At 42.1% G+C, this 26854-nt stretch overlaps 1 protein-coding gene across 1 annotated transcript in view; it reads left to right on the top strand.

Annotated features, from left to right (window-relative positions):
* The window catches only part of BARX2 (BARX homeobox 2), an 88306-nt gene that overhangs the window by 59055 nt on the left and 2397 nt on the right, over positions 1 to 26854 (top strand). Inside the window, exons 2-3 of the mRNA XM_004714177.2 lie at positions 2499 to 2799; positions 14866 to 14950. Coding sequence (XP_004714234.1) covers positions 2499 to 2799; positions 14866 to 14950 — 386 coding nt within the window. The remainder of the gene's footprint in view (positions 1 to 2498; positions 2800 to 14865; positions 14951 to 26854) is intronic.

The following is a 26854-nucleotide window of genomic DNA, read 5'->3' as shown; positions in this document are numbered from 1 at the left end:
ACTAATGTTTGTTGCAATGATTAAAGTCAACTTGGCAGTTATAGAACCATGTGGTTTGGAAGTTATATAATAAAATTTGTGTCAGGATTGACCATGTAATTAATGCAATTAGTGTGAGTAAATAAAGTGTTTATTCACTTTTACTATTTTACCAGAAATAGTCAGTGGTAAGTTTGATAACTAATTTCACACACACACACACACACAGATATTTTCAGATAATATAAATCATGATGTCTAAAACTTCTATTTCTTAATAATATAGTTAGAATATTTTCCTATATTAGTTTGTGTTTATGTATAGATATTTCTTAATAGTTACACAGTGTTCATACTATGAATGTACCGTAATTTATTTTATGACTTTCTTAGTGATAGTTATATAGATTAATTCTATTTTCTCACTATTATAAATAATGCTTCAATAATTAGGCATATATGTACATCTTTGTGTACCTGGGCAAATAGATCTTTAATGATAGAATTACTGCTTGGTCCATAATTTGCAATATAGGGCTTAGTTTGTCTTTCTGAAGATTAAACTCTTAATAGTATATTACCTCCAATCTCCCCATATCCTTCCCAATAGATATTGCTACATTTTCAAAATGTTTTCAGTATTAGGCTAAAAAAACTTTTTGAGCTGCTTTACAAAAGAAGAAAGTGAAACCATGGTGATTAAAATCCTTCCTTAAAGTAGGTTCTTAGCTACTTCCTGGATCAGTAAGCTTCTGAATGTCCAGGTTGCTAGGTTGCCTGCTTACTAAGAAGGATCATCTCTTTGGAAAGAAAGGGCTGAATTAAAGAAATGAAGTGATTTGAGTAAGAGACAACGTATCTCTGAGTAAGAAGCATTCACATACTTCTTCCTGGAAGTCTTTCATGATGTGTTCTGGGCGGTCCAAAACCACAGACACAGGTATCCTAATATCCTTGCTATAAAATACCTCTGCCAGATGATTTTTAAAATTATTGCTCAAAAGAATCCGAAACATAAAACCTCAAGTGTTAGCGTTGGCAGGAGACTTAATGGAAATAGTAACAATTAGTGATATAGTGTTACTTAACACGTTACTGATGGGCTATTTCAAGACAAAACTCTCCCATGCAGTGGATCTTTTTCCCTAATGGAATAGAAAATGAAAACATCCAAGGAAACCTCAATATACTGCCTTTACATATCTTGCACTGTAATGCAGCGCATTACACATAGTTAATGATTTTCTTCAGGGGTGGCATTTACCTGTGTGGTACACAAGTTTGCACACATATGGAGTTTCTCTGTGCGTTCCTTTGGAGGGGCATAGTCTGCACTCTCTAGTCACGAGGGCCTCGCTCACTGCCATCGAGTCCATTGCGACTCTGAACCTATAGGTCAGGGTAGAACTGCCCTGTGGGTTTCTGAGATGGTAGCTTTTTAAAGGAGTAGAAAGCCTTGTTTTTCTCCTGTGGGGAAACTGGTGGTTTTGAACTGCAGACCTCGTGGTAGTGGGATTCTTTGATCTGCTGTGTGTTCATGTGTCATCAAGTTGCTCTGACTCATAGCAACCCCATATCCAACAGAACAAAGCACCATCTGGTCCAATTGTTCTTATGTTTGAGCTCCTTGTTGTAGTCACTGAAACAATCCATCTCATGGAGGGCCTTCATCCTTGTTTTGCTGTCCCTCCGCGTTGCCCAGCCTGCTCATAAGTTGAAATTGGAAGTTGAAGAAAATGAAAACAAGTCCACAAGTGCCAAGATACGACTTGGAGGCTGTCCCACCTGAATGTCAAGGATATTTCAGGAACAGATTGAATGTATTAAACATTAATGACACAAGGCCTAGTGAGCTTTGGGAGGACATCAGTAACGTCATGTAGAGTAGCCAAGTCATGCTGCAATAAACGTACTGAACTTCAGTACAGAAGAGCTCAGTTTGACTCATGAATCTGCTCTTCCCTAGTTTGGGCAAGTCCTTTAATCTTTCTGAGCCCATTTCTTCATTTCTGAAATAATGGCTTTGAACTAAGTAATCTTTTAGCACCCCTCCATCTCTGAAAAAGTGCTGTGGCTTAAGGTGGTGCTAAGATTTCCTAAGAATTATTCCTGGATACAGGCATTTATTTTTATAGAGACCATGGATGAGTCTCAGGAAGTTTTCATATTAAACATATATGTATTTCTAGCTTTTTACCGATTATTACTTATCATCTGCTGCATCCGCTTGACTCATAACCTTGACCTCTAGAATTCAGGAGTTCTGAAGGGGAGAAAGGAGAAAGATTCACTTGAAATTAGGGGAATTGCATGAAGCAGTCATTGGCCATGGGAAACTTGTATGTTCTCACATGTCAGGCTGAATAAATCTGTTTTCTACCCACGCAGATGGGTGAGGGCCTTGAATTTTATATGGCAGTGCCCAGCGGCTGTGTCTCAGCAAATGGTCTCCTGAGAGCCTCTCATTTTCTGCCATCCTTGCTCCCCACACTGACCCTGCCTCCTTGTTTATCTTCCAGGCTCCCCATCCCTTCGGGCATATCCTCTCCTCTCAGTCATCACCCGGCAGCCCACAGTCATCTCCCACCTGGTCCCTGCTGCCCCAGGTATCGCCCAGGTGTTGTCCCACCACCCATCCACTGAGGCTGCCCCTGTGGAAGCGCCGGGTGGCGATGCTTTGGCTAGCAGTGAGTCAGAGACTGAGCAGCCAACACCCCGGCAGAAGAAGCCTCGCCGCAGCCGCACCATCTTCACTGAGCTGCAGCTCATGGGCCTGGAGAAGAAATTCCAGAAGCAGAAGTATTTGTCCACCCCAGACAGGTGAGAACATGGATCCTCATAGAGGCCCATGTGAAAGGGAGACTCCCTTCACTCTCAGTGCGGGATATTAGCTTCAGAACACTGTTCCAGAGATTCCGGATATTCTGGCGGTGATGTGTTACTTGGCTCAAGTAGTCTCGACCAGCTCCATGTAATGTATCACACACGGCTTCCAAAGTGTGTGATGTATTAAAATGTAAGTCACTGGATCTATACTCTCTCCTGGGGCAGATTAAAGCATATAAGGGCCCAAATACTGGTGGGATGGGATGTGCCTCCTCTTCTGTTCACTCACACATTTGAGAGGGATAAGATATATATATATATATATACGCATGTGCTTTAGCTGTTCATAAACAGCCATGGTGGTGAAAAGGGTTAAGAGTTTGGCTGCTAACTGAAAGATCAGAGGTTCAAACTCACCAGCTGTTGCCCAGAAACCCAGTGGAGTTCTACTCGGTCCTGTAGGATTTCTGTGAGTTGGCATTGACTTGGTGGCAGGGAGTCGAATATTCAGCTACCCCTGATGTAACATGTTGAAAGTGTTACTACAACACTAGCAGTTAAATACAAAAGCAGCACAACCCATTTTAGCAGAATGAGATGAACTGGATCATAAAAATGTTAGTGGATGCAGGGTACTAAGATTTGTACTGTATACCACAGTATCTAGAAAATGATTATTCCACATTTCCTACAACAAAGAAAATGAGTCAGTGAACTTAGTTGTTTCAACATTAATGTAAAGTTTGTTGCTCTCCCACCACAAAAAATGACTTTCATCAATTTTGCTTTCATTGTCTTATACTTTGTTTTGATCTTGTTTCATGATAAATGATACTTATAAATGACTAAATGAAAAAATATAAAAACTTGATTTAAAAAAACAAAAATCCTTAATGATCAGGAAACAAATATTAAACAAATTACGGTATTTTACTCTTAGATGAAGTTTTCATCTTTAGCATGGTATCGTTGAAAACAGTTCTCTATTAAACTTTAAATGATTTGTGTCACAAGCTGTTGAACAGCAATTTCCATACCTAAAGATAATGAATTGAGACTTTAAAAATCACTGTTGTATGAGTCTCTTTAGGGATGACGTGAGTGTCCTTGTGTGTAATTTGTCCTCACTCATGTTGGGATGTGCATAGAGTAATTTCAGCACGGGGAGATGTGGATCGTAGGAGGGTAAGTAAAGTAGAACTGTTAGTTCACACGTGGAGGGTGTATTGCAAACAAAACTTGTTTTAACGTGCCTCTGCTTCCAGTGAACACTGCAGAAAAATCCTACCAATCATAAACTTGTCTTAGTCTTACTAGGGCATCTTAAAAAAAACAAGAAAAAGAATACTTTTTGTCCCATGGAAAGAATTATTTCCAAGTCAGGGCTAATATAAAGTTTTTTAAAAACCTCAAATGGAATCTTCGCAAATCAATGCAAGTTTGTACCAAGGAATGCTGCCCCACACCAAATACTAGTTTTTAGATGGATCAAGTGCTCTGAGGAAGGCTAGGAAGATGTCAAAGACGCGCCAAGGCAGGAAGATCCAGTGGCCGAGTAAGGACACTGGCAGAAAGCAGGAACAAGTGGGAGGCGACTACAGAATTAGCATGGCTGTGGTAGCCACTGACGGCAGGGAGCCACAGGCTCAGCACTTTCAGGTTTACGAAGACTTCTTTCTTGGCCGCAGCCAGCTTGGGGCTCAGTGGTGCCCAAAGCATTGAGTAAAGATCAGAGAACTCAGAGTCTTATGCGAGGCCGAAGCTAATGAGATCATTTTATGGGACGAACTGGGGGCCAGCCTTGGATCTACTAATACGATCCAGGAAGCAAGGTCGAATCAAAACCGTGGCTTCTGAAGTGATCTGCCGCACCAGGTAAAGCTAGAAGGGACAGCTCTAAAGGTTATCTGGATCAACTCTCATGGTGGTATTCCAAAGGGGCAGTCTTAGTAGATTTTCTCAAAGGATACAGGACCATCACTAGGGCTTATTAGGAAGAAGTTCTCAAAAAATATGGAAACTTTCACTGGTGACAAAAAGCCCAGGACAATTGAACTGAGAAATGTCCCCATCACAATGCATCTGCTAATTTTCTAGAGCCCGAGAGCTGCCTACGAGAATGTTTGTAAGAAACCTCGCCCCATCCACCCCACAGGCGGGTCGCACCCCTCCCGACTTCTGTTTGTTTCCCAGACCAAAGAACATTGCAAAGGAACCTGATTTGTGTCCCTTGCAGATGCCAGAACTGCTGTTTTGACATCGTGTCAATGGAAGAGCACAAAATTTTTGGAGGTTAGAGAGTTAGGGGGAAATACTGCCTTCAGAATTAGGTAGATTAGATGAAACAGGAGGTTCACATTTTGACATTTTTATATAACGCTGATTATTTTGTACAATGGGGTTTTATTTAGCCTTGTATTTTATCTTCTATCATGGAATCACGCATTCCTACTTGAGTCAAGTGTGTTTTTCTGCAAACTCAGTTCTCATGTAAGAATATGACTGCACTGCTCTGTAAACGCTTGCATTGAAGTTAGAAGACTCTTCAGATGTCTTCATACAGTCTTCGTCAGATAGATCCACATTCAAGAGGAGAATCTATTTGAAAACTTTATATGCTTTTGGCCTTTTCCTGCAGTTGTGTTAAGGATAGATTACCATACTTCCTGAACACTTTTGTCATTGACTTATTTCTTTCTGGTGCTTTTGTGATGGTGAACTGCTTGATAATTAGTATATGGCAGTATTTGTTCTGGGTTTTCAAACTTTTCTTTGAAGTCATATAAATAACTTGTTCATGACTGGGAGGCATTTGTTCATGTCTTTAAATTTACGATTGACTCATAGAGAATTTTACTCATCCGGTGTAAATTCTGCAATATTCCACATAACCAACATCAGTATACATTCTAGTGTTTGCATTTTGTTGGCAATGTTTGCAGCTTCTCTCTTTGTCTCTTTGGTGTCTGATCTCAGCCTTATTTTCTGGAACCCAAGTGTATAATTATAAGATTGCATGTGTCACTGTAACATGTACTTCTTAATGTGTATCAGAAAGGTATTTCAGTGCTCCATCATTGCCTAAATATGTTTTAAGAACTGCCCATCTGTGAGAAGAGGTGAAAAAATGCATAGAGTAACTGAACAATAGGGGAAAAATCAATTGCCACTTGATAACAATATACTGTGCTACATGCCCTGGATTAAGTGAATGCATGCCATGTGTATGGAAATGGCACATTCCTTACATTTAAAATTTTCTATTGCATGCCTTTGTAAAGCCTTGAGATATTTGCAACATTATCATAGTATTGGTCCCTGTAGTTAGAAAAATCAGTTTTACGCATATCACATAAATGGTGAGGTACTTAATCTGCAAGTTCTTCACAAATATAGTATTTTAAGCTAGTAAATGTGATAAAGTACTTAACAGGTTTTCCATCTGTTGGAGATCCATATCTTTAATACTTAGCCGATTTGCATGAGAAAGACCAAGATTACATAAACTAATATTGAGCTCTACTTATTATTCTGAAACTAGTTGTCGGTACTTTATTACTTAAATTTATCATTTAAATTTCTGAGTAAATTATTTTAGATAGTTCCAGTGAGCGCATCGTTCCTGTGTTATCATGTTTTGAGATCTGGCCTGATAAAAATGGATGAAGTTAAGTAACAAGTTCAAGACACCCCCCAAATTTGCATTTTACGGGAACCCAAACACTCTTTCTTTCTTGAAAAGTAGCACATGTATAGTGATTGTTATAAGGACAGCAACAGCATAACATGCTGCAAGCTGTTTTCCAATACTGACATAATTTATTAATTTGTGTTTTCAGTTCATGAGCTAAGCCAAAATTGTCTTCAGCTTAAATCTGACAGCATATAATCTCTATGAACTAAACTGTTTTAATATTTTCAATCATAATCCTGTTGCACTAATTGCTAAGTAAATCTGAAGTAGATTGAAAATTAAATGACTTAATCCTGGATAGTTTGCAAACAAAATAATATAGAGAGCTACTGATGAGCAATCCAGTAGCCAGTCCCTCTTACAATTGTCATCACTAGCTCTGCACTCTACAAATATAGTCTGGCTATAGAACTGTTTTTGTTTACCATTCAGAAATTTTTAACACAAATTTTCAAATGGTCCACTGTGGTGTTCATGCTTACTAGGCCCCCTTTTGAGACAATCACACACATTATTAGCAGAAAAATTATTCCATGAACAGGATTTGTGTCATTTATAGGGTTTGAGATATGACAATTTCGGATCCTAAAATCATTTCACTTTCTGTAACATTATTGATTTTTTAAGTTTTACTATAGCAAGGAATGAATGCAGAATTTGGAACAAATTCTGTTATATTTGTATTGCTGCTAGTAATTAGCACTGGTAGTAATATTATAATAATTTTAACCCATTAAACTGCGTCATTCAATGAATTTAATACATTTTAAAAAGGAAGTTACTTTTGGAATTTGTCTTTAGGGCTTTACAAATTATACTACTTTGTATCTCCTGTGAGCTTTTGTTTTTGTGTCCCACTGTTAGCTGGTATTTCCTGTCAGTTGGTGAGAAAACAGCAATGGGGGGCCACATCTGACCTCTTCCAGCCCCCAAGGCAGATTGCCATAAGGCAAAGGGAAGATATGCCTCCACTGCCCATCCCTTTGTACCTTAGTCTGACACCAACCACTCCTCCCATGGCAGTCTACTTATGTCACTGGGTTTGATGATTCATTGCACTGACCACACAGAATTCACAGATGATGCTCACAATTAGGGGATTTATCGTGCAGATAACAGGTTACAATTCTTGTGAGAAATGCTCAGGACACAGTTGTTAAGTCAGGACACTTTCTTCTTTTCCGAGTCCGCAGGCAGGCCTCTTGGCCTGGCCTCTGTCCTGCTCAAGCAATGTTACAAAATCTCTTTTAAGGATGCCAGTAAATGCTCAAAGGGCATACCACTCCACTACATGCCTTTAACTGCAAGGTACTCAGCTCCAGCTCTTTGGGTCAGCAAACCCAGCTCCCCAATTAAGTGCCCAGAAGGACCCCATCCCAGAAGCCAGCCTCCAGCCTGAAAGCACTCAGCTTTACTTGCTTTGTGGGCGGGGAAGTCCACCGCTCCATTTCGTGCCCTGGCTCCTGGTTCTGCTGCTGCTCCTCCTTTGCCAATACTCTGGTGTCAAAGCTGTCTTCTGGATCAAGGAGGGTCAATGTGCAGGGATCTGAGGATCCAAAGGATTTCTACTACTCATTGTCTTTCTCTCTTGCTGGTTGTGAGACACTCCCCTCCACCCCTTTATGCTTCTCAGATGGCTGATTTTTATACCTAACAGAATGAGGATGACAATTAATCCATTAATCACTCAGAGCTTAATCATATAATCCAATCTGTATCTTTCCCCATTCTTCCCCATCAGTAAAAGGAAGATCATTTGGCTATATATACTGAATATTAAATAATTCATCATATTTCACCTAGTTATGTCCTTTAAAAAATTTGGTTCTAACATACCAAATAAATTTACATAATGGAAAATAAATGTGTAAAACAAGTAAAATTGATTAAATAAAACTTACATTCAAGTTTGATATTAACACAAGAAACTTAGATTCAGGTTTGATATTAAGACAAAAAATTAGTTAAAAGATCGATTTGAGACATGTGAGTTTGTTTTTCAGAACTGTGATGGTCAAAAGAAATAGTACTTAGACGGCAGTGGGAAATAATTTCATTTGTTTGTCATATAGTGTTTGTTATTGGGCCCTTTGAAGAGCTGCATAAGAAGTTGTTTTAAAATAATGCTTAAAAGCATGTGCACTTTTTATCCCATGATGCTACATATTTATAGTTCCTTGGACTATTATTGATATCCAATGGGGGTGAAAGTGTTCACCAAGAGTTCCTTCCAGATGAACCAGACACCCCTTTTTCATATAATCCATTCTTGCCCAGTCATTGCTCATTGGATCCAGTTGTCTAGTGGGTAAATGTAGCAAGAGTTAGTCAACCATCCCCATCTCCTCTTTATTAGAAAGAAATGCTATTGTCCCAGAAGACCTCTTGAGATAAGGAGTTGGGGACCGTAGGAGACAATAAAAGTGTTGATGTGATAGTAGGGTGGGAGAAGCATTCATAGCCTCAGTACTTGCCCCTGTCCCCCTTGTGGCCCTGCATGAACTTTCTTTCTGCTTGGCACATTCTCACGTATTGAAGTCAGTATCAGTGTCGCCTTGTGCCCTGCCTGCTCCCTTCATGGTGGCCCTCACTTTTTCTTAATGTCCTGTAACTCACTGCCGACTCATAATGACCCTGTAGGACTAGAACTGCCCCTCTGGATTTCTGAGACTGGAACTTTATGGGAGTAGTAGAAAGCCTAGTTTTTCTCTCAGTGAGGCTGGTGGTTTCAAACTGCTGACCTTGCAGTTAGAAGTCTCATGCATAACCAGTATGCCACCAGGGTTCTTGGTGGTTGGCATCTATGGGTCTATCCTTCTGACAGCAGGCACCTCTGTTTTGTTAATGTCCAAAGTGTGTGCACTGGGTCCTCTGGCCTTGTCTCTCCTCATATTTTAACCTAAGCCGCTTGAAACCACCAGCCCTTCCAAGGGAGAAGCCGCCTTTCCACTTCCATAACGAGGTACAGTCTTGGAAGCCCATGGGCAGTTCTAGTCTGTCCTATAGGGTAGCTGTCAGTGGGCATCGACTCCGTGGCAGTGGTTTGGTTTGGTACTCCAGTACTTGTGAAACAGGCTTGGTTTTTAAAGCCACCCCCGTTTACAATCGGAGAGCGTGGGACTAGCTCTGGAATTGAACTCCACGATCTCCTTAATTCCCCACCCCCTCTAGCTCTTCTCAGCTGTGTCCAGACACACTGAGCTGGCTTACACTTGGAAAGGGTTGGATCGATCGCTTTTGAGGAGGTGTTAGATGTTTTAATGAGTTTGGTGGATATCGAGTCAGATTCACTTGACTGAGACCAAGGAGGACCCGAGTTAAGAGATCATTCATTAAAACCCTTTTAGACGCAGGTGGGAGAGTCTTTATTTTTTTCTCTAAGGCAAGTGTTTCCTAAAGTAGGTGATACTACACCTGGTCGTGTTGTAAGTATGGGGGGGGCAGGAAAAAACCAGATACCACTTTATTCTGGGCTGTAGTACAAAATTTTTTAATTGCCAGGGGAGCGCTAAGTAATTTTTTTCTGAAAAGAGGCCAATAGGCCATATCTTTGGGAACCTGTGCTCTAAGGCTTCAATACACACCGCCTTTAATTTGCTATCTTAATTGCAAAACACTTACAAGTGTGTTGTGTCTAGTCCCTTCACATTCACTCCCGGGAAATGTGTGGCCCTTTTAATTTAGGGAATTTTATAATCCTTGTTCTTCTTTCTTTGATTCATTGCTTATCCAAAACAGGCTTGCCCCAGTCCTCTCAGAGAATAGGCGTGAAAAAAGTAAGGAAATTAAACTCAAAAGTAGGAGGGTAAGTCAAACGTGAAATTAACTCAAAAGTAGGAGGGTAAGTCAGAGCACATTGTTACAGACTCATGTTGTTGTTAGGAGCGGCCAAGTCAACTTTCACCTACAGCAACACTGTACACAACAGAAGCAAACACCACCTGGTCCCGTGCGTGCCATCCTCACAACAGCGTGTGTCCACTGGGGCCATCATTGGGTCAATCCATCTTATTCTGGGTCTTCTTTGTTGCTGACCCTCTACCTGACCAAGCATGATTAAACGAAAATATTTAAAGTGAAGTTCTTGTTTCTCAACATATCCTCCATCTAGGTCTATACAACTACGGAATCAGTGTTTCCATAGCTGTACCCTTCACTGGAGCCCTGGTGCTCTAATGGGTCACCCAACAGGGCTGCTGACCTCGCGGTCAGCAGTTCAAACCCACTCTACTGGAGAAAGACAAGTCTGTGTGCTCCCATAAACATTTATAGTCTCAGAAACCCAAAGGGATAGTTCTACTCTGAACTCTAGTATTGATTGCTGATACTCAGAATTGACTTATTGAGAGTGACATTTTTTGGCCTTGTTTTTAACCCTTACCCGGAGAATTCTGTGTTCTTCAATTTACACCATATCAAATGCTTGGAGCAGACTTCTCAGAGAAGGGGCCATTTCAGAACAGAGGAAAAGAGCGCTCGACACAGAAGGGAAGCCCCCTGCAGAGGCACAGAGGCATGTCCAGGAAGCTGCAAGTGGTCAGGATGGCTCCAGCTTGAGATGTGAATGGGAAGCTGTGGGAGATAAGGTTGAACAATAGACAGGGCCCGGTTTGTGAAAGAGCTTGTATGTCTGCCTAAGGAGTGTGAGTTAGACAGTCACCAGCCACTAAGGGCTGACGGTTGACGATGGACTAAACAGAACATCGAGGCGAGGGGAGCAGAAGAGCCTTGGTAGTTGTGTGGTCCCTGAACCAGGAAACCAAGTAAATAATGTTACTATTCACTGAAGGCCGAATGCAGGGGACAGAGTGGATCTGGTGGAAGAAGAGTGAGCTCTATTCTGGAGAAACTGCATTTCAGATGTCTTGGGTAGACAGGAGGCAGGTCTGTGAACAGAGGATTAAATAGGTGGTATTCCCTAGGTTTTGTATAGCTATTTTTAACGTCCTCAGCATATAATTGAGAATGTAATGTCCTTTTGCATAGCAAGTGGTGTGAAAATCATTATTTATGACTTGTGGGGTGCTGTGTTCAAAGGGCTTCCACATGCATGCATAAAATGCCAGGATTAATTTGAAAAGTTAGGGGGTTTTTTGGTTACAGAAATGTTAGTTTCCAGCACACTTCCTGGGTCTTCCTTGGTACCTGCCCAGGCATCGCTCGGGTGTCATTGCTCAGGTGACATTCCCTTGCCTAGGGAGGAGGATACCATCTGTCTGGCATGGGCGCTGTTGCCTTTAGCCACCCTCTCAGATATTTCTCACCTCTGTACGTGACCAGGGCCATGAGCATTCCCTCCTCCCCCAGCCAGTTCCCTCCTCCTCATTGTTTGTTTCTCTGGTTTCCTAGGTGACCCCATTTGAACGAATAAGCAGGGAAGTACGCATTTGTAACGGCGGCAGGTAATGAGAGAAAGCTGATGACAGTGAAGCTTGTTTCTCTGTAGTCAGAGTGAGTCAAGATTGCATTTTTCCCAAGTGAGCTCACACCATTTGCTAAGGCGGTGGCAGAAGTGCTCCCTGAACCATCCATTGATTCGTGCACCTGCTGACCTCAGGCGACCCAAGCTAGGAAGGCACAATGCTAGCAGGGGGATATCCCCAGGGAGACCTAGAGACTGGAAGCCTGTGCGACATCCTCTTGCGCTCGTGAACCTTAATGAGTGATTGCAGTGCAGTTAGTAGAAGTATTCCTGGCTCTGGGAACAGACTAGCTTCAGTCTGTTAATGACCTTCACTTAAGTTGGCATCTTGTAGTAGAAGCCCTTCCATGTGAATGTAGATTTAAGACAGGTTCAACGATCCTTGAAGAGAGACTCTTTTTATGATCGGGAATTTACATTGTGTGCCTTGGCCAGCAAAAGAGCAGAGAATAGGGGCTGGGAGTGACTGGGTAGCGAGTTTGCCTCTGAGCCTTCAGGGCTTGGACTCATTGGTTTTTCTTATGGTTGATGCTCCTCGTGACGCTTGCAGTTGACAGACTCACAGCTGAGGCTCCTCCGGACTCCGCGTTGGAACCGCAGGCTTGTGTGATCTAATGGAACTTAGCTCCACAGATCCCAGTCCTTCGAAAAGTGGGAACCTTCAAACCTTGGCGACCACTGCCAACGCTCTATCAACGGTGGTTGCCCCAGATTTCTGCACTAGAGGTTCACAGTGCTTCAATAAACAGGGGTGGAGCCACTTACAGAGGTGGTCGACCCAGTCGGAGGCAGACTTGGGGTTTAAAGTAGTAACACAGGGCAACAATGTACAGCCTCTAAAATGTTCTGTGGTCTCCAGAACTGAGGTTGGAACCTGGCGTCCTATTTCCCGGTCTCATCCCACAGGCTCTCTAAGTGAGAGGCGTTCACTTCTCCTCCTGCTGCAGCCCCTCCTGGCGTTTCTTTCTACCACAGCCTGAGCAGGACCTTTCCTTTGAAAAATCCAATTTGTACAAAGTGTTCGTAGGGCTGCCCATGTACAGTAAGCAGTATAAGAATCAGACACAGTGGATTTGAATCACAGCCCCACCCATACTCTAGCTTGTCAGTCAGAAGTCAGTAGGCTCTGTAAAGGGCTTATCCGCCCCAAACCCAAACCCAACCCAACCCGACTGCCTGCTGTTGAGTTGATTCCAACTTGTGGCGACTGTAGGACAGAGAAGAAGAAAAGCCCATAGAATTCCCAAGACTGTACACCTTTACAGAAGCTGACTGCCACGTCTTTCTTCCGTGGAATAGCTCGTGGATTCAAACACTTGTCTTTTGGTTAGCAGTCACTCTGTCACCCAAATATTTTAGGTTCCATAGACCGTATATCTCTGTTGCATCATACCCGTTTGCATTTGAAGTGCCAAATCAGCCATAGACAATATAGTCACAAGTGGGTGTGTCTGTGTCCCAGTAAAACTTTATTTTAGAAATGGGCAGCCCATGGCCCTTAGTTTGCTGAGATTTCTTGTCTGTAAAATGGGAATCATTAACCAGGGCTGTGGGAAAAAAGGGAGCTGGCTCATTATCAGTGGCTTATGATGCTCATGAAATGGATGCTGTCTGTACCTTTGGCAGTGGCTCCAATTGCACACTTTCCAGGACATGCTGGGCTGCATTTCGGAAGTTTTCAGAAAGCAGTAGAGAAATGCAGACCCATGATTACCAGTAGACTGAAGAGCAGGAGGTGGACAGATTCCTTGAGGAATGTGGAATTGTAACAATTTAGAGCAACTACTATGAATTGATGACATAGTCACAGAATATTTCTGAGGCCTGACAATATGATAGCTCCTTCAGTGGACGTAAAGGAAGTCAAGGCATACGCAGCACTTCAGTGCTGTGATTAGGGCACAGTTAGAACTCGGGCTTATCTGCGGTGGCAGCTGGCCCATGGGTGGAATGTAGAGATGTAGGGTGGGGATGAGCTAGAAGGGTCTGGTAGGCTCACCTGTGGAAGGTAGAATTTGAACTGGACCTGAAGGGATTGGTTGGTTTCAATAATGAACATAGTCCTGCCTTTTATTTCCAGCCTGCCCTTGGGCTTCCCACCCATTACCATAGAGTCAATGCCAACTCTAGCCACTCGATGGCTTCTGAGGCTGTAACTCTTTCTGACCCGAGTTTCTGATCTGAGAAAGATGAAACCCACAGAGGCAGTTCCACCCTGTTATATATGGTTGCTATGAGTGAGTATTGACTGAATGGCGGTGAGTTTGGATTTTGAATTTGAACTCATTATGAGAGCAGATTGCCTCATCTTTCTCCCAAGGAACAACTGGTGGGTTTGAACCACCAGTTGGTGGTTCAAGGATTACCCAGCAGCAGGACAAGGATTACCCAGCAGCATACCAGAGCTCTATTAAAAACAGCAACAACAACAAAACAAACTCACTGCCATTGAGCCAATGCTGACTCAGCGATCCCCCTGTGGATTTCTGAGACTGTAACAGTTTGCTTACAGGAATAAAAAGCCCACTCTTTGTCCCTCAGAGCTGCTGGTGGTTTCAAACTGCCGACCATGTGGATTGCAGCCCAGCGAATAACCACTATACCACCATAGAGTTCCGTTAGAGACTTCATTTTGTACCAAGTCAGAGTGAACAGCACTGTGTAATGAAGACGCAGAAGTACTTTCAGAGTCAGTTTGGGTAATGAGTGTTTCCAGAATGAGGATCACCCCGATGTCCCGGATCATCGCATGTATCTGTTTCTTACCATCCCAGGGTTTGACCCATAGGATCTTGGAGAAAAAAACAAAGGCCTCTTGGGGAAGAGTTGGCTTTTTAGAGGAGGTTACACTCTGGTGGCACATAGGTGAAGCTAGTCACTAGGCCACATTCTAACTGCCTTTCTCGGCCTTCCTCATCCTTCCTTTGTTCCTCTCACATTCCAGGTTGGACTTGGCTCAGTCTCTTGGACTCACTCAACTGCAGGTGAAGACGTGGTATCAGAATCGTAGGATGAAATGGAAGAAAATGGTAAGAAAGAAGAGTGTGGGTCTCAACCTTGCCCAGGATGATGAGGGGAAGTCTTAGTTCTGGAAGATGGTGAAACCACTGGATCGTTTGATCTCCAGAGTGCTGAAGGCCTTTAAGATACTGGCTAGCGATGAGCTTGTTCAGTTAGCCATTTCTCCTGACCTGGATTTTCTAATTAGAAGGATACGCTTTTCACAATTTCTTAAAATTAAAATCCCATTCACTTTTCAGTTGCTAGTTTTTAACCCCACCTGCAAACCTTTCCAGAAAGTGTTCTTCTACTCCACCAATAGCTAAGAATAGAATTTAGTGTTCTGTACTGCCATAGAGGGCATATCTGTGCAGTTAGCTCTGTGTCCTCAGATGGATTCTTAAACTTTAGTAGCTATCACAGTTAACATGAATAGTAATATGAAATGCAAAACTGTAGGTCTCACCGCAGGATACTAATTTCAGAGGATGTGGTAGACATGGGATTATGCTTGCTAATAAGTACCTGGACTATGGATAGTGAATATTTCCATCTTTGATTTAAAAATCTACTTCTTGGAATAAACACCTCCACATTTTAGGTACTCAGAACCTCAAAAAAGCTTTTTTTAAAAGCATTTTTAAATCCAAATTTTCCACAGTAGTTGAGTGTTTCATTGATCAGTTTTGCAAACCACAAAGGACAGGGTCAGCACCTAGAGATGAGCTGAGGGGTGGGGGTGGGGGTGGGACCAAGAAACTATCCTGTAGAGATAGGGTGCCTCAGACATTACTGAATTTGTACGGATCCTCTTTCTCACATTGAGACCAGGCATTCTGTATTTTCCAGGACAACATTTTGATTTACTAAACCATCTGCCATAGCATTCCAAACCTAGAGTTATGCTTTTTACCGTAGATAAATAACAAAAGTCCCTCCTAGCCTCGGGTTTGAGGAGGGGTTAAAGCTAAAGGGTAGACATTTTCTCAATTTTCTGTTTGTGTCCAATAATTAAAAAAGAAAAAAACTAACTTTTTGTTTTTGCTATTATTTGCTATTGCCTGCTAATAATAAGGAAAAACAGAAGAACAAAATTTAAATGAATATTAGTAGGGAATATTAGAGGGGAAAAAAGCCAACAAGCACCATTTATTATATATTCTGAAAAGAAGTCCTGGGAAAATCTCATTTCCTCTGCTCAGGTTTTCAAATGGAGGCAGAATTGGCTTATGAAGTGCTCAGGGAGTGAGGCAGAGATGCCAGTGGCATGTACAATCATATACTGCATGAATCAACACATACATACTTAAGGATCTCTTATGAACCAAGCCCTGTGCTAGGCACTGTAAGAATAAAGACATTAAGCATCATCTCCACCTTCAGGAAATTTATGATCAGAGGAGAAATGAGACACACAATATAGCTAAGAAGTTCATGATAAGTAAGTGTGGGGTTGTGGATTGTAGACTCATAAGAGTTTGGAGGAGAAAGAATGAGAAAGGTTTCAAAGGGAAGTTGAAATGGAAGGATGAATGGGATTCAATGAAGTTTATAGTAATTCTAAAAATTCAAGAACGAAGCTTTCAGTGGAGAGTGATCCCTAACAGTGCCAGATTTGTGTCTCAAAAGCACTGGCTGTGTTCACATGTGTGCCCCTCCCTGATTGATTTCGGGCAAGTCCCTTCACTGCTTTCTGTGCAAGTTCCACCGCCCACCTCCTTTTTCTCAATCATCATCATCGAAATCAATATCTCTGTAGTGGCCAAGGCATTGTTGAAATTGTTTATCAGCAATCATTTAATGAGTCATGCCACCTCTTCTCGAGCCACCCGTGTGTGTAGGATGTTGCATGAGCCTTTGCCTCTGTCTCAGAAGCCACTTGTCTTTCACCAGCCACTGTGCCACCGAAAGTGCTGTGGGACAGGTAGTTTTGGTCACCTCTGATGTGCAAAAACGAAATAGAGGTTACTCGGTCCACTTACCCAAGAGGAAATCCAGCAGATCAACTGAACTCAGACTCTTGTAGGGAACAAGAACACCAACTTCTCTTAAGCAATAATTTATTAGAGTACTTAGTTTCACCAAGCAATGAGATAAGTAGAGGCTAGCATGTCCACTAAATAAAAATTATACTCAACCCAGTAGGTGAGACAGCGCTGTGCACTAGTATTAGCCAGTGTGATCTGGCACAGCTGAAGCATTTCCAGGGCACAGACTTCGTATAGAAAAGGGGAAAGGGGCTTAGAGGGAATTCCAAGCAAAAGGATGTGACCCAGCTACCTGGGGAACTGGAAGTACTTCGCATGACTGAAGCTAGCATGCGAGGGATATGTTTAGCTCGGGGTCTACACTCTGATTCTCTCAGAACATCAAGGTATGTTGGGGTTCTGATCGCTTTATATGTCTTCATGGTGAAACACTTTCAAAGGCTTTATACGGGCAGTCTCCAGGTTATGGACAAGATACATGCCTAGGTGTGCCTTAAAGTTGATTTATAGGTAATTTAGAGCATCTGCATGTGGTTCTTACTTAGCTTTACTTTCATGCAAGAAAGGACCCCAAATGGCTTAGTTGTTGATGAACTCAGCAGAAGGGTGGCAGTTCAAACCACTCTGGAAAAGAAACTCTGTGAACAGTGGAAACCCTGTGAAGCCATCCCACTTCCTCCAGGGCTGCTAGGCTGGAACTGACTGAACTGGCAGTGGGTTAGTGTGAGAAAAGGGTCAGAGCCGTTTCACATGATTTAAAAGTTGCATGTGCAGCGAGTGAAGGTGACTGGGATGACTTTTCTCTGAGTAGGGGCGGGCTGAAGCATTTCAGAGAAGGCAAATTTTCATAACATTAAAGCACAAATAGGCATTGTCCGTAGGTTGACGCTTGTCATAACCCAGGGATTGCCTCTATCTCTTCAGAGAAAAATAAAAAGATAATTAGGTAATATGAATGTCTCAAGGCTAGTAACCTAATTGGAATTGGAAAAAGATTAGCATTTGATTCTCAGAGTTATTCGTATCGCTGCCAAGGACATTGCTGCCAAAACCAAGATAGTATCTCTTGACTAGTTCTTACCAGTCAGCGTTTGTAACCTATAGCGGGTTGAGTAAATGTACTCTTGCACATTCGATGGGCACTCAGCCTCTATTCCATTTCTGTTGGCTCTGGTTCCAGGAGGACCCAGAGGGGTCGTCTTCAGCTGGAGAATGAACTGGGAGAGAATTAAAATAGACTTCCTTTCTCTCTCCACACAACTAGGTGGGCCTCACACCATAATTGCCTTTCACACCGAAAGTCTCTAAATAATCAGAAGCTCCATGAAGAGGCTGGCAGTTGCTAGCTATATATAATCTTTTGTTTTTCAGGAGAGAAAGAGAGTTGTATTATTGAGTAAACATTAAACTAGAATGTGATGCCTCACGGGCATTCCACTAAAGAGACTACAAAGACAGAAAGGAACCTGACCCTTCTATAGATACAAACTATTACATTCATATTTTCCATACATGAAAGCCCTATATTAGTTCTACTGGTCAGCACACCGGTCTCCACAAGCCTAGACGGACGCCAGGGCAGCCGTGCCTGCTTTCTCTTGTCTTGTTTTATGGAAGCTCCCTGGAGTTGGGCATCCTTGGGTGGTGAACATTGTTTAGCTCTTAACACCAGCCAGAAGGTGGGCAGTTCAGATCCACTCAGAAGGATCTAGGAAGACAGCCCTGGCGAGCTACAGTTGAAAGGTCCCAGCCTGGAAAACACTTCGGAGTCGCTCTACTGTACACACGGGGCTGCCATATGTGTCAGCATGGACGTGGTGGCCACGAGCAAAAAGAAGGACAGTTCTAGGAGTTCTGCTAACCCAGGAAACTGGAAGTTAGAGGCCTGTATCGTTCTTTTTAACATTTCATTGTAGTTTGAACCAAAGTTCACAGAGTCACTTAGTTTCCTATTCAACAATATATCCGTGTTTTGTGATTCTAGTTGCACTCTCCAATGAACAGCACTCTTCCCACTTCCTCCCTGGATTCTTTGTGTCCATACACCCATTTTTTTTCTTTCTGCCCCTTCCTGCTTTCTGAAGTTTATTTATGGGGACATGCAGCCCTTTGGATCTTTAATGGCTGATTGTTCTGAGAAGCATACTCCTCTTCGGTGCTATTATTCCCTTTGTGGCGGGTCTATAGTTTGGCTGTAAGATGATCTACAGGAGTGGGAGGTCCATTCCAGGTTTGAAGAGTGTCTAAGGGCCATAATCTGTGAATTCTACCACTTTCTCTGAGAAAAATGTCTGATCTCTATGACTTTGAATTTTGGTCTACGTTTTTATCCAACTCCATCCCAGTATGATCCTGATCAGTTGGCAGTGATAGCTGGGTAGCATCTAGGTCTTTTGATCTCAAGCTAATAGAGGTTGTTTTCATGTGTTCCATTAGTCCTTTAGAATAACTGTTTCCTTAACTCTCTTTCTATTTATTCATCTCTGCTCCGGGCTAGAAGAGTATCTTCAATGGCTGCTCACAAGTTTTTAAATTCCCAGTTACAACTCAACCTTAGTAGGATGGAGAATGTCTTTATGGACTATGTTGTACCAATTAACTTAATGTCCCCAAAGACTATGATTCTAGGCTCTCAGGCCCAGTGGCCTAGTCCTGCAAAGTGCTACCCTCATATACTATATATATTATGATAATTTCATATACTAAGATATATTGTTATATATCTTGATATACGAGGGGGTACACCCCCAAACAAACAAACAAACAAACAAAAATTGGGAAAAGCTCCACTGGCTGGCTGGAGCTTTTGCAATATGCATTTTTCCTGGTAGGCAAGTATTCAGCAACTCACTCTGAGTTAGTGTGCCCAGTGGTGTTTTCTGGGAAGGTTCTCTCTGGTCACGATGACTTTTTTTTGTAAAAGTAGTTTCGCTTGAACCTCATTTTTTTGCGATGGCCATTGTAAGAGTGTGTGGCTCTTGAAATTTTGTTTCCTGCCACAGAAACTTTTGTGATGTTGAACAGTTTGCAAGGACAACACTCTGGGAAAAACTCAGGTGTACGAGTGGTTTTTTTTCATTTCAAAGAAGGTGAAATGTCAATGACAAACCTCATTCTAGACATCCATTAGCTTCCCGAATATAGGAAAATGTCAACTCATAGTGCATTTGGAGTTTGTTCCACCAGGTCAGATTGTTAATCAAGCTTTCTATTTTGAGGTTCTGAAAAGATTGCGTAGCAGTGTGTGACAAACAAAGGTCTGATTTGTGGTGGTGGTGATGGCGGTGGTGGGACTGGTTTTGCCACCTTGACTATGTACCTGCTCATGCAGCCATCGCAGTGCACCAATTTTGGGCCCAAAACAGCATGCCTCTCTTGCTCTACACTTCTTACTTGCCTGACCTTGCTCCGTGGGACTTCTTTTTGTTTCCATGAGTGAAGAGGGACATGAAAGGACAGCAATTTGAAGACGTAGAAGAGGTAAAGAAAAAACTGAGGGAGGTGCTGTCAACCATCCAACCAGATGAGATTGAAAAATGTTTCCAAGAATGGAATCACCGATTTGACAAATTTATTAAGTGTAATGCAGAGTACTTTGAAGATGATAAGGGTGTTTTATAATAAAAAATATTTAAATACATAGCTTTGAAAAAAAATCCATTTTGGGAGGTAGCCCCTCGTATTTGCTGTGCATACAAGTGCATGTGTAGAAATAGCCTCTGCCAAACATATACTTGTCCTCCAATGCACCATCCCACACTTGTTCAGGTTATATATCTACCTGTGTATTAACTCATAAATTATTGTTTGTCTTTATTCTTATTTCTGGATTGGGTGTATAATACTGTGAGCACTGTTGCCTCTCACTCTTCCATCTCCGCCGGTGTCTTCCTTTGCCTTGGTCATGTGATCATGCTGTGCTGGCCTTCTCATTGTATGTCTCACCCAAGTCAGTACATCTGTGTGTCTCACCCAAGTCAGTACATCTCCACCTTCTCCCTGCCTCCATCCCTGGGAACTGTCAAGAATGTTTCATTTAGTGCATAAACCTTTTCTTGACTTTATATAATAGTGGCCTCATACAATATTTGCTCTTTTGTGATTTGTTTCATGTAGTATAATGTCCTCCAGGTTCACGCGTATTGTGAGATATTTTGTGGATTCTTGTTCTTTGACAAGATTGTTTCCATCTTTTTGCTATTATAAATTATGCAGTGATAAATATGGCCATGCATATATCTATTTGTTTTATAGCTTTTATTTCTCTGGGATATATACTTAGTTTTGGGATTGCTGGATCATGTGGTATTTCTAATTCTAACTTTTTGAAGAAACTCTGTTCAGTTTTCCACAGCGGGCTGGTTATTTTACAGTCCCACTAGCAGTGTTTAAGTGTTTCACTTTCAATCTCCCCACATGCTCGCTGCATTTGTTGTGTTCTTTTTGCTATTTAAATCGTACCATTTCTGTTCTGGTGGGGATGAGATGATAGCTCATTTTTGCTTTGATTTGTGCTTCTCCAATAGCTAATGATCGTGAGCATCCCTTCACCTACTTGTTGGCTGCTTGGATGTCTTCCTTGATGGGTGTGCCATCTTCCTGCTCCTTTTTCAGTTGGATTGTTTGTGTTTTTGGTGTTGAAGGCTGGAAGTTTTCTATAAAGGTTCGAGATCAGTCCCTTGTGAGATATGTCATTGCCCCCCAAATTTTCCCAGGCTGCAGATTCTCTTCTGATTCTGGTGAAATCCTTTGATGCACCTAAGTGTTTCCTTTTTAGGAGGCCCAGTCATCTGTTTCATTGTCTGCTATTTATATATTTTTGGTTGTGTTTGATAGACTGTGCCATAAATTACGCCCCCTATGTTTGCCCCAATTTTTTCTTTGGTGATCTTTTACAGTTTTAGGTTTCACATGTAGGTCTTTGATCATTCCTGAGTTAGTTTTTGTATATGGTGTTTTTATTCTTCTGTAGATGGATATTCTTCTGCAAGTAGACATTCTGTTTTGCCAGTACCATTTGTTATGGAGACTACCTCCCCCTCCAATTAATGTATTTGGGCCCCTAGGATGGATTTACTTCTGATGTCTGAATTGTGTGTCATTGGTCTGTGTGTCTGTTGTGCTAATACCGGGCTCTTTTGATTGCCCTGGTTTCCTAATAAGTTCTAAGACCAGGAAGTGGGATACTTCCTAATTTGTTGCTTTTCATCATCAATGCTTTGCGTATGCAAGGTCTCTTTCATTTCCATATAAAGTTGGTGATTATTTTTTTCATCTCTTTAAAGAATTTTTAGTAGAATCTCAATTAGCATTTCATTATGTCTATAGACCACTTAGAGTATTATTGACTTTTTCACAATGCTAAGTCTTCTCTATCCATGATTATGGCATTTTCTTCCACTTACAGGTATGTGGGCCCTTTTGGGTTCTTACAGTAGTGTTCTGTAGTTTTAATTGTCCTTACGTCCTTTACGTCCCTGGTTAGGTTTATTGCTAAGTATTTCATCTTTTGGGTGTCTACTATAGATGTTGGTCCCCTCCCCACCCCCATTTCCTTTTAAGGGTGCGCTTTATGTAGAGGAATCCAACTGGTTTTGCTATGCTGATCTTGTACCCTGCCACTTTGCTGAATCTTTCTATAAGTTCTAGTAGCTCTCTTGTAGAGTCTGTGTGATTTTTTGTGTGTGTATGGGATCATGTGATCTGCAAATAGAGGTAGTTTTACAACAGAATCACCAATTTGCGTACCTTTTATTTCCAGTTCTTGCCTTATCATTCTGCTAATGCTCATATTGAATAAGGATGGTGATAAGGGGTACCCTTGTCTATCCCTGTTTTGCAAGGGGAGTGTTTCCAGTTCTTCGTCATTGAAAGTGATGTTGGTTGATGGTTTTCTTTGTGTGCCTTTAATTAGCTGTGTGATCTTGAGCAGAGTCCTTAGCTTTGTTTCCGCATCAGTAAAATGTGTGATGTATATCTTACAGTATTGTGGTATTAACTTAGATAATGTCTGTATCGCACTTTAGGATAGTGCCAGCCATGTAGCATGCAGTCAAGAAATGTTAGCTATTTTCTGCTTCATCATTATTTATTTATCTACAAAATTTATGTCTCCAGATCCAAATTTTTTGAAATCAGGACAGAGCTGAAGGTGAATCCCACATGTTCCCAAGACGCTAAGCTTTTTACCACACATTTCTTGTCTGAAAAATGAGGTGGTAAGAGCTTCTTCCCTGCACTGACATTCACCTCGCCCCTCCTACAGTTCTGGTTCACACCGTTGCTCCCTCAGGCTGATTCATGTAAGCACCTTGGAGAGGAAGCAAAAAGCCATTGTTATTTACCTTTTTTAAAAAAAAATCATTTTATTAGGGGCTCATATAACTCATCACAATCCATACATACGTCATTTGTGTCCAGCACATTAGTACATATGTTGACATCATCATTCTCACAATACCCGCTTTCCACTTGAGCCCTTGGTGTAGGCTCCTCATTTTCCCCGCTCCCTCCCCACTCGCCCCTCCCCTTGAACCTTGATAATTTATAAATTATTATTATTTTATCATATATTACCCCATCCAACGTCTCCCTCACCCACTTCTCTGCTGTCCATCCCCCCAGAGAGGAGGCCATATGTAGACCTTGTCATCTGTTCCCCCTTTCTCCCTCTCCTTCCCTCCACCCTCCAGCTATCGCCACTCTCTCCACTGGTCCTGGGTGGTTCATCTGTCCTGGGTTCACTGTATCTCCAGTTCCTATCTGTGGCAGTGTACATCCTCCAGTCCAGCCGGATATGTAAGGTAGAATTGGGATCATGGTAGTAGGGGGGAGGAAGCATTTAAGAACTAGAGGAAAATTGCATATTTCATCGTTACCTTTTTGTATCTGGTTTCACAGTTCTAGGAGGGCTTTCAGCAGGAAAGGCTAACAAGTAAATGGCCAGGTGCCTGAGAGGTAGAGATAATCACGTGGCTTTGGGTTGTGTGGTCTCTCTAGACAAGAGGGTGAACCCAAATTGGGATGGTGTTGGAGGGTCCTGGCAGAAGGGCCACAGGGTGCATGTGGGCGTGTGCTCCTGGAGTGGGGTGGGGGTGAGTTAATTGCAATGTCTCAGGTGTGCTGGAAGGCAGGGGGCCAGAGATCAAGTGCAGAAAGCAGCCAAGAGGGTAGTTATCTCCTAATTATTGCTTGTGCTGGAATGTTTTATTCCATTTAGAAAATGGTTTGATAGTTTTGGCTTTTCGTGGTAGAGGCAGGCAGCCAGGTGGGGTCTGTCCAGGCTGTGTGGGTGGTGTTCTCTAATTGCTGGGGCTAGGCTTGCTTTTGCCAATTAGGTTGTTTCCTCAAACCTGCCCTTTTATAATTTGATTACTACATGGGGCAAGTTAATTTGTATAATCTCTTTCATACCGAGTGGAGCTGCTTTCAACATGCAAATTCCATTTTGGCACATTGAGATACTTTCGAAAGTCTGTGCGCAGACTAAAATCAAAATCAGATACCGACTTACGTCGATAGGAATATAGGGACATCTGCCCAGAGGTGGATTCTGTCAGTGTCTACGTCTTGTTAAAGGCCCTCTCCGTATCTTTTGTTTGCTGTTTGCGTGAAAAATGGAGTGGCCAAGCAGATTCCCAGCTAAAAGACAAGCATTGAGGCAAGAACTTAGGGTTTTACTCCCATCAGACACAAAAATTGACAAAAATGAATTATAGACTTAAGACTGGGAGTGGATTTTCATGACTGCAATTTAGGTAAAGCATGTTCAGTTCTAACACCAACATCTCAACAAAAGATAGAGAAATTAGACTTAAGCAAAATTAATAAATTGCAAGGAGCCTGGGCTCAAATCCTCCATCCACACAAGAACACTTTGTTCTAACAATTGGGCACTCTGATGCTCACCTACCCAACACAATCGCTAAGGACAAATGGGTGCATAAGTAAACATGGCGAAGAAAGCTGATGGTGCCCGGCTATCAGAAGATATAGCATCTGGGTTCTTAAAGGCTCGAAGATAAACAAGTAGTCATCTAGCTGAGAAGCAACAAAGCCCACATGGAAGAAGCACACCAGCTTGTGTGATCATGAGGTGTCGATGGGATCAGGCAACAGGCATCTAGGACCAAGAACAAAATCATACCTAAGGTGAATTGGGTGGTGGTGGGGGCATAGAGTGGAGACCTAATGCCCATCTATAGACAGTTGGACATTCCCCTACAGAGGGGTCACAGGGAAGAAATGAGCCAATCAGGGTGCAGTATAGCACCAATGAAACACACAGCTTTCCTCTAGTTCTTTGGTGCTTCCTTCCTGCCGCTATCATGACCTCAATTCTACCTTACAAATAGGATTAGACCAGAACATGCACACAGCTACAAACAAGAGCCCTAAACACAGGGAATGCAGGATAGATAACCCCCCCAGGGCCAACAATGAGAGTAGAGATAACCAGGAGGATTAGGGGAGGGCGGGAGAAAAAAGAGGGACTCAATCACAAGGATCAATCTATAACCCCCGCCCAGGGGGATGAACAATGGAAAAGTGGGTGAGGCGTGATGGAAGACGATATAAGATATGAAAATAATAATCTATTATTATAATAATATCAAGGGTTCGTGAGGGGGGGTGCGCAGGGGAGGGGGGTGAAGGGGAGTTGATATCAAGGGCTCCAGTGGGAAGAGAATGCTTGAGAATGATGATGGCAGCATGTGTGCAAATGTGCTTGACACGCTGGGTGAATATATGGATTATGCTAAGAGGTGTAAGGGCCTCCAAAAAAAGTATTTAAAAAAAAAAGTGCAAAGACAACCCATGGAACATGGATAAATATCTTCACATCTTATACAACACAATAAAAAGTAAATAACCCAATTAAAAGTGGACAAATGATCTGAATAGATATCTTTCCAAAGAAGATATACAAATGGCCAGTAAACACATGAAAAGATGCTGAACAGCATTACTGTGCATTAAACAACAAACAAAGAACTTCACTATCTTCAAGTTCATGCTGACTCTTAGTGACTTTAAAAGACAGAGTAGAACTGCCCCTGTGAGATTCTGAGACTGTATCTATTTATGGAAGTAGAAGGTTCTGTTTTTCATGGAAGGGCTGGTTTTGACCTGCTGACCTTGTTTAGAAACCCAATGTGCAACCACTGTGCCACCAGGGCTTCTCCTGCTGTGCATTAGGGAAATGCAAATAACAATCACAATGAGATTACCACTTCACAGCCACTTGGGTTGGCGAAAATAATAATAATAAAGTATTGGTGAGAAAGTATAGAATTGGAATCATGCCCTCGACACTGCTGATATAATGTACAGTAAAATGGTGCAGCCATTTGGAAAACGGGAACTTCCCTAGAAAGTTACTAACAGAGTTAGCGCATGACCCAGCAATTTCACTCCTAGCTATATATCCAAGAAAATGAAATTGTATGTTCATACAAAAACTCATACAAGAATGTTCATAGCAGCATTATCCATAATGCCCCAAAGTCTGTCAGCTGATGAATGGATGAACAAATGTGACCTATCCTTATAACGTAATAGTACTTAGCCATTAAAAAAGAGTGATACTCAAGTCCTCCCTTAATGGACGAAAATTTTGTTCTAATAACCAGTGATGCTCACATTCCCAACACAATCATTGAAGAATAAAAATGGGTGCATTAGTTAATGTGGTGAAGAAAGCGGATGATGCCCAGCTGTTACAAGATAATAGCATCTGGGGTCTTAAGGCTTGAAGTTAAGTAAGCAGCCATCTAGCAGGGAAGCAGCAAAGCTCACATGGAAGAAGCACACCAACCCGTGTGACGGAATCAGATATCAGAAGACCCCAAACAAACAACCCTTTTGATGTGAATGAGGAGGGTCAGAATGGAGACCCAAACCCATCTGTAGACAATTGGACATCCCCTCACAGAAGGGTCACAA

The sequence above is a fragment of the Echinops telfairi genome, unplaced genomic scaffold (assembly GCF_000313985.2).
Source record: "Echinops telfairi isolate 266 unplaced genomic scaffold, ASM31398v2 ScPeMD7_7465;HRSCAF=8503, whole genome shotgun sequence".
Classification (NCBI taxonomy): Eukaryota; Metazoa; Chordata; class Mammalia; order Afrosoricida; family Tenrecidae; genus Echinops; species Echinops telfairi.
Note: the sequence above shows the minus strand (reverse complement) of the source record. Positions and strands in the feature narration are given on the sequence as shown.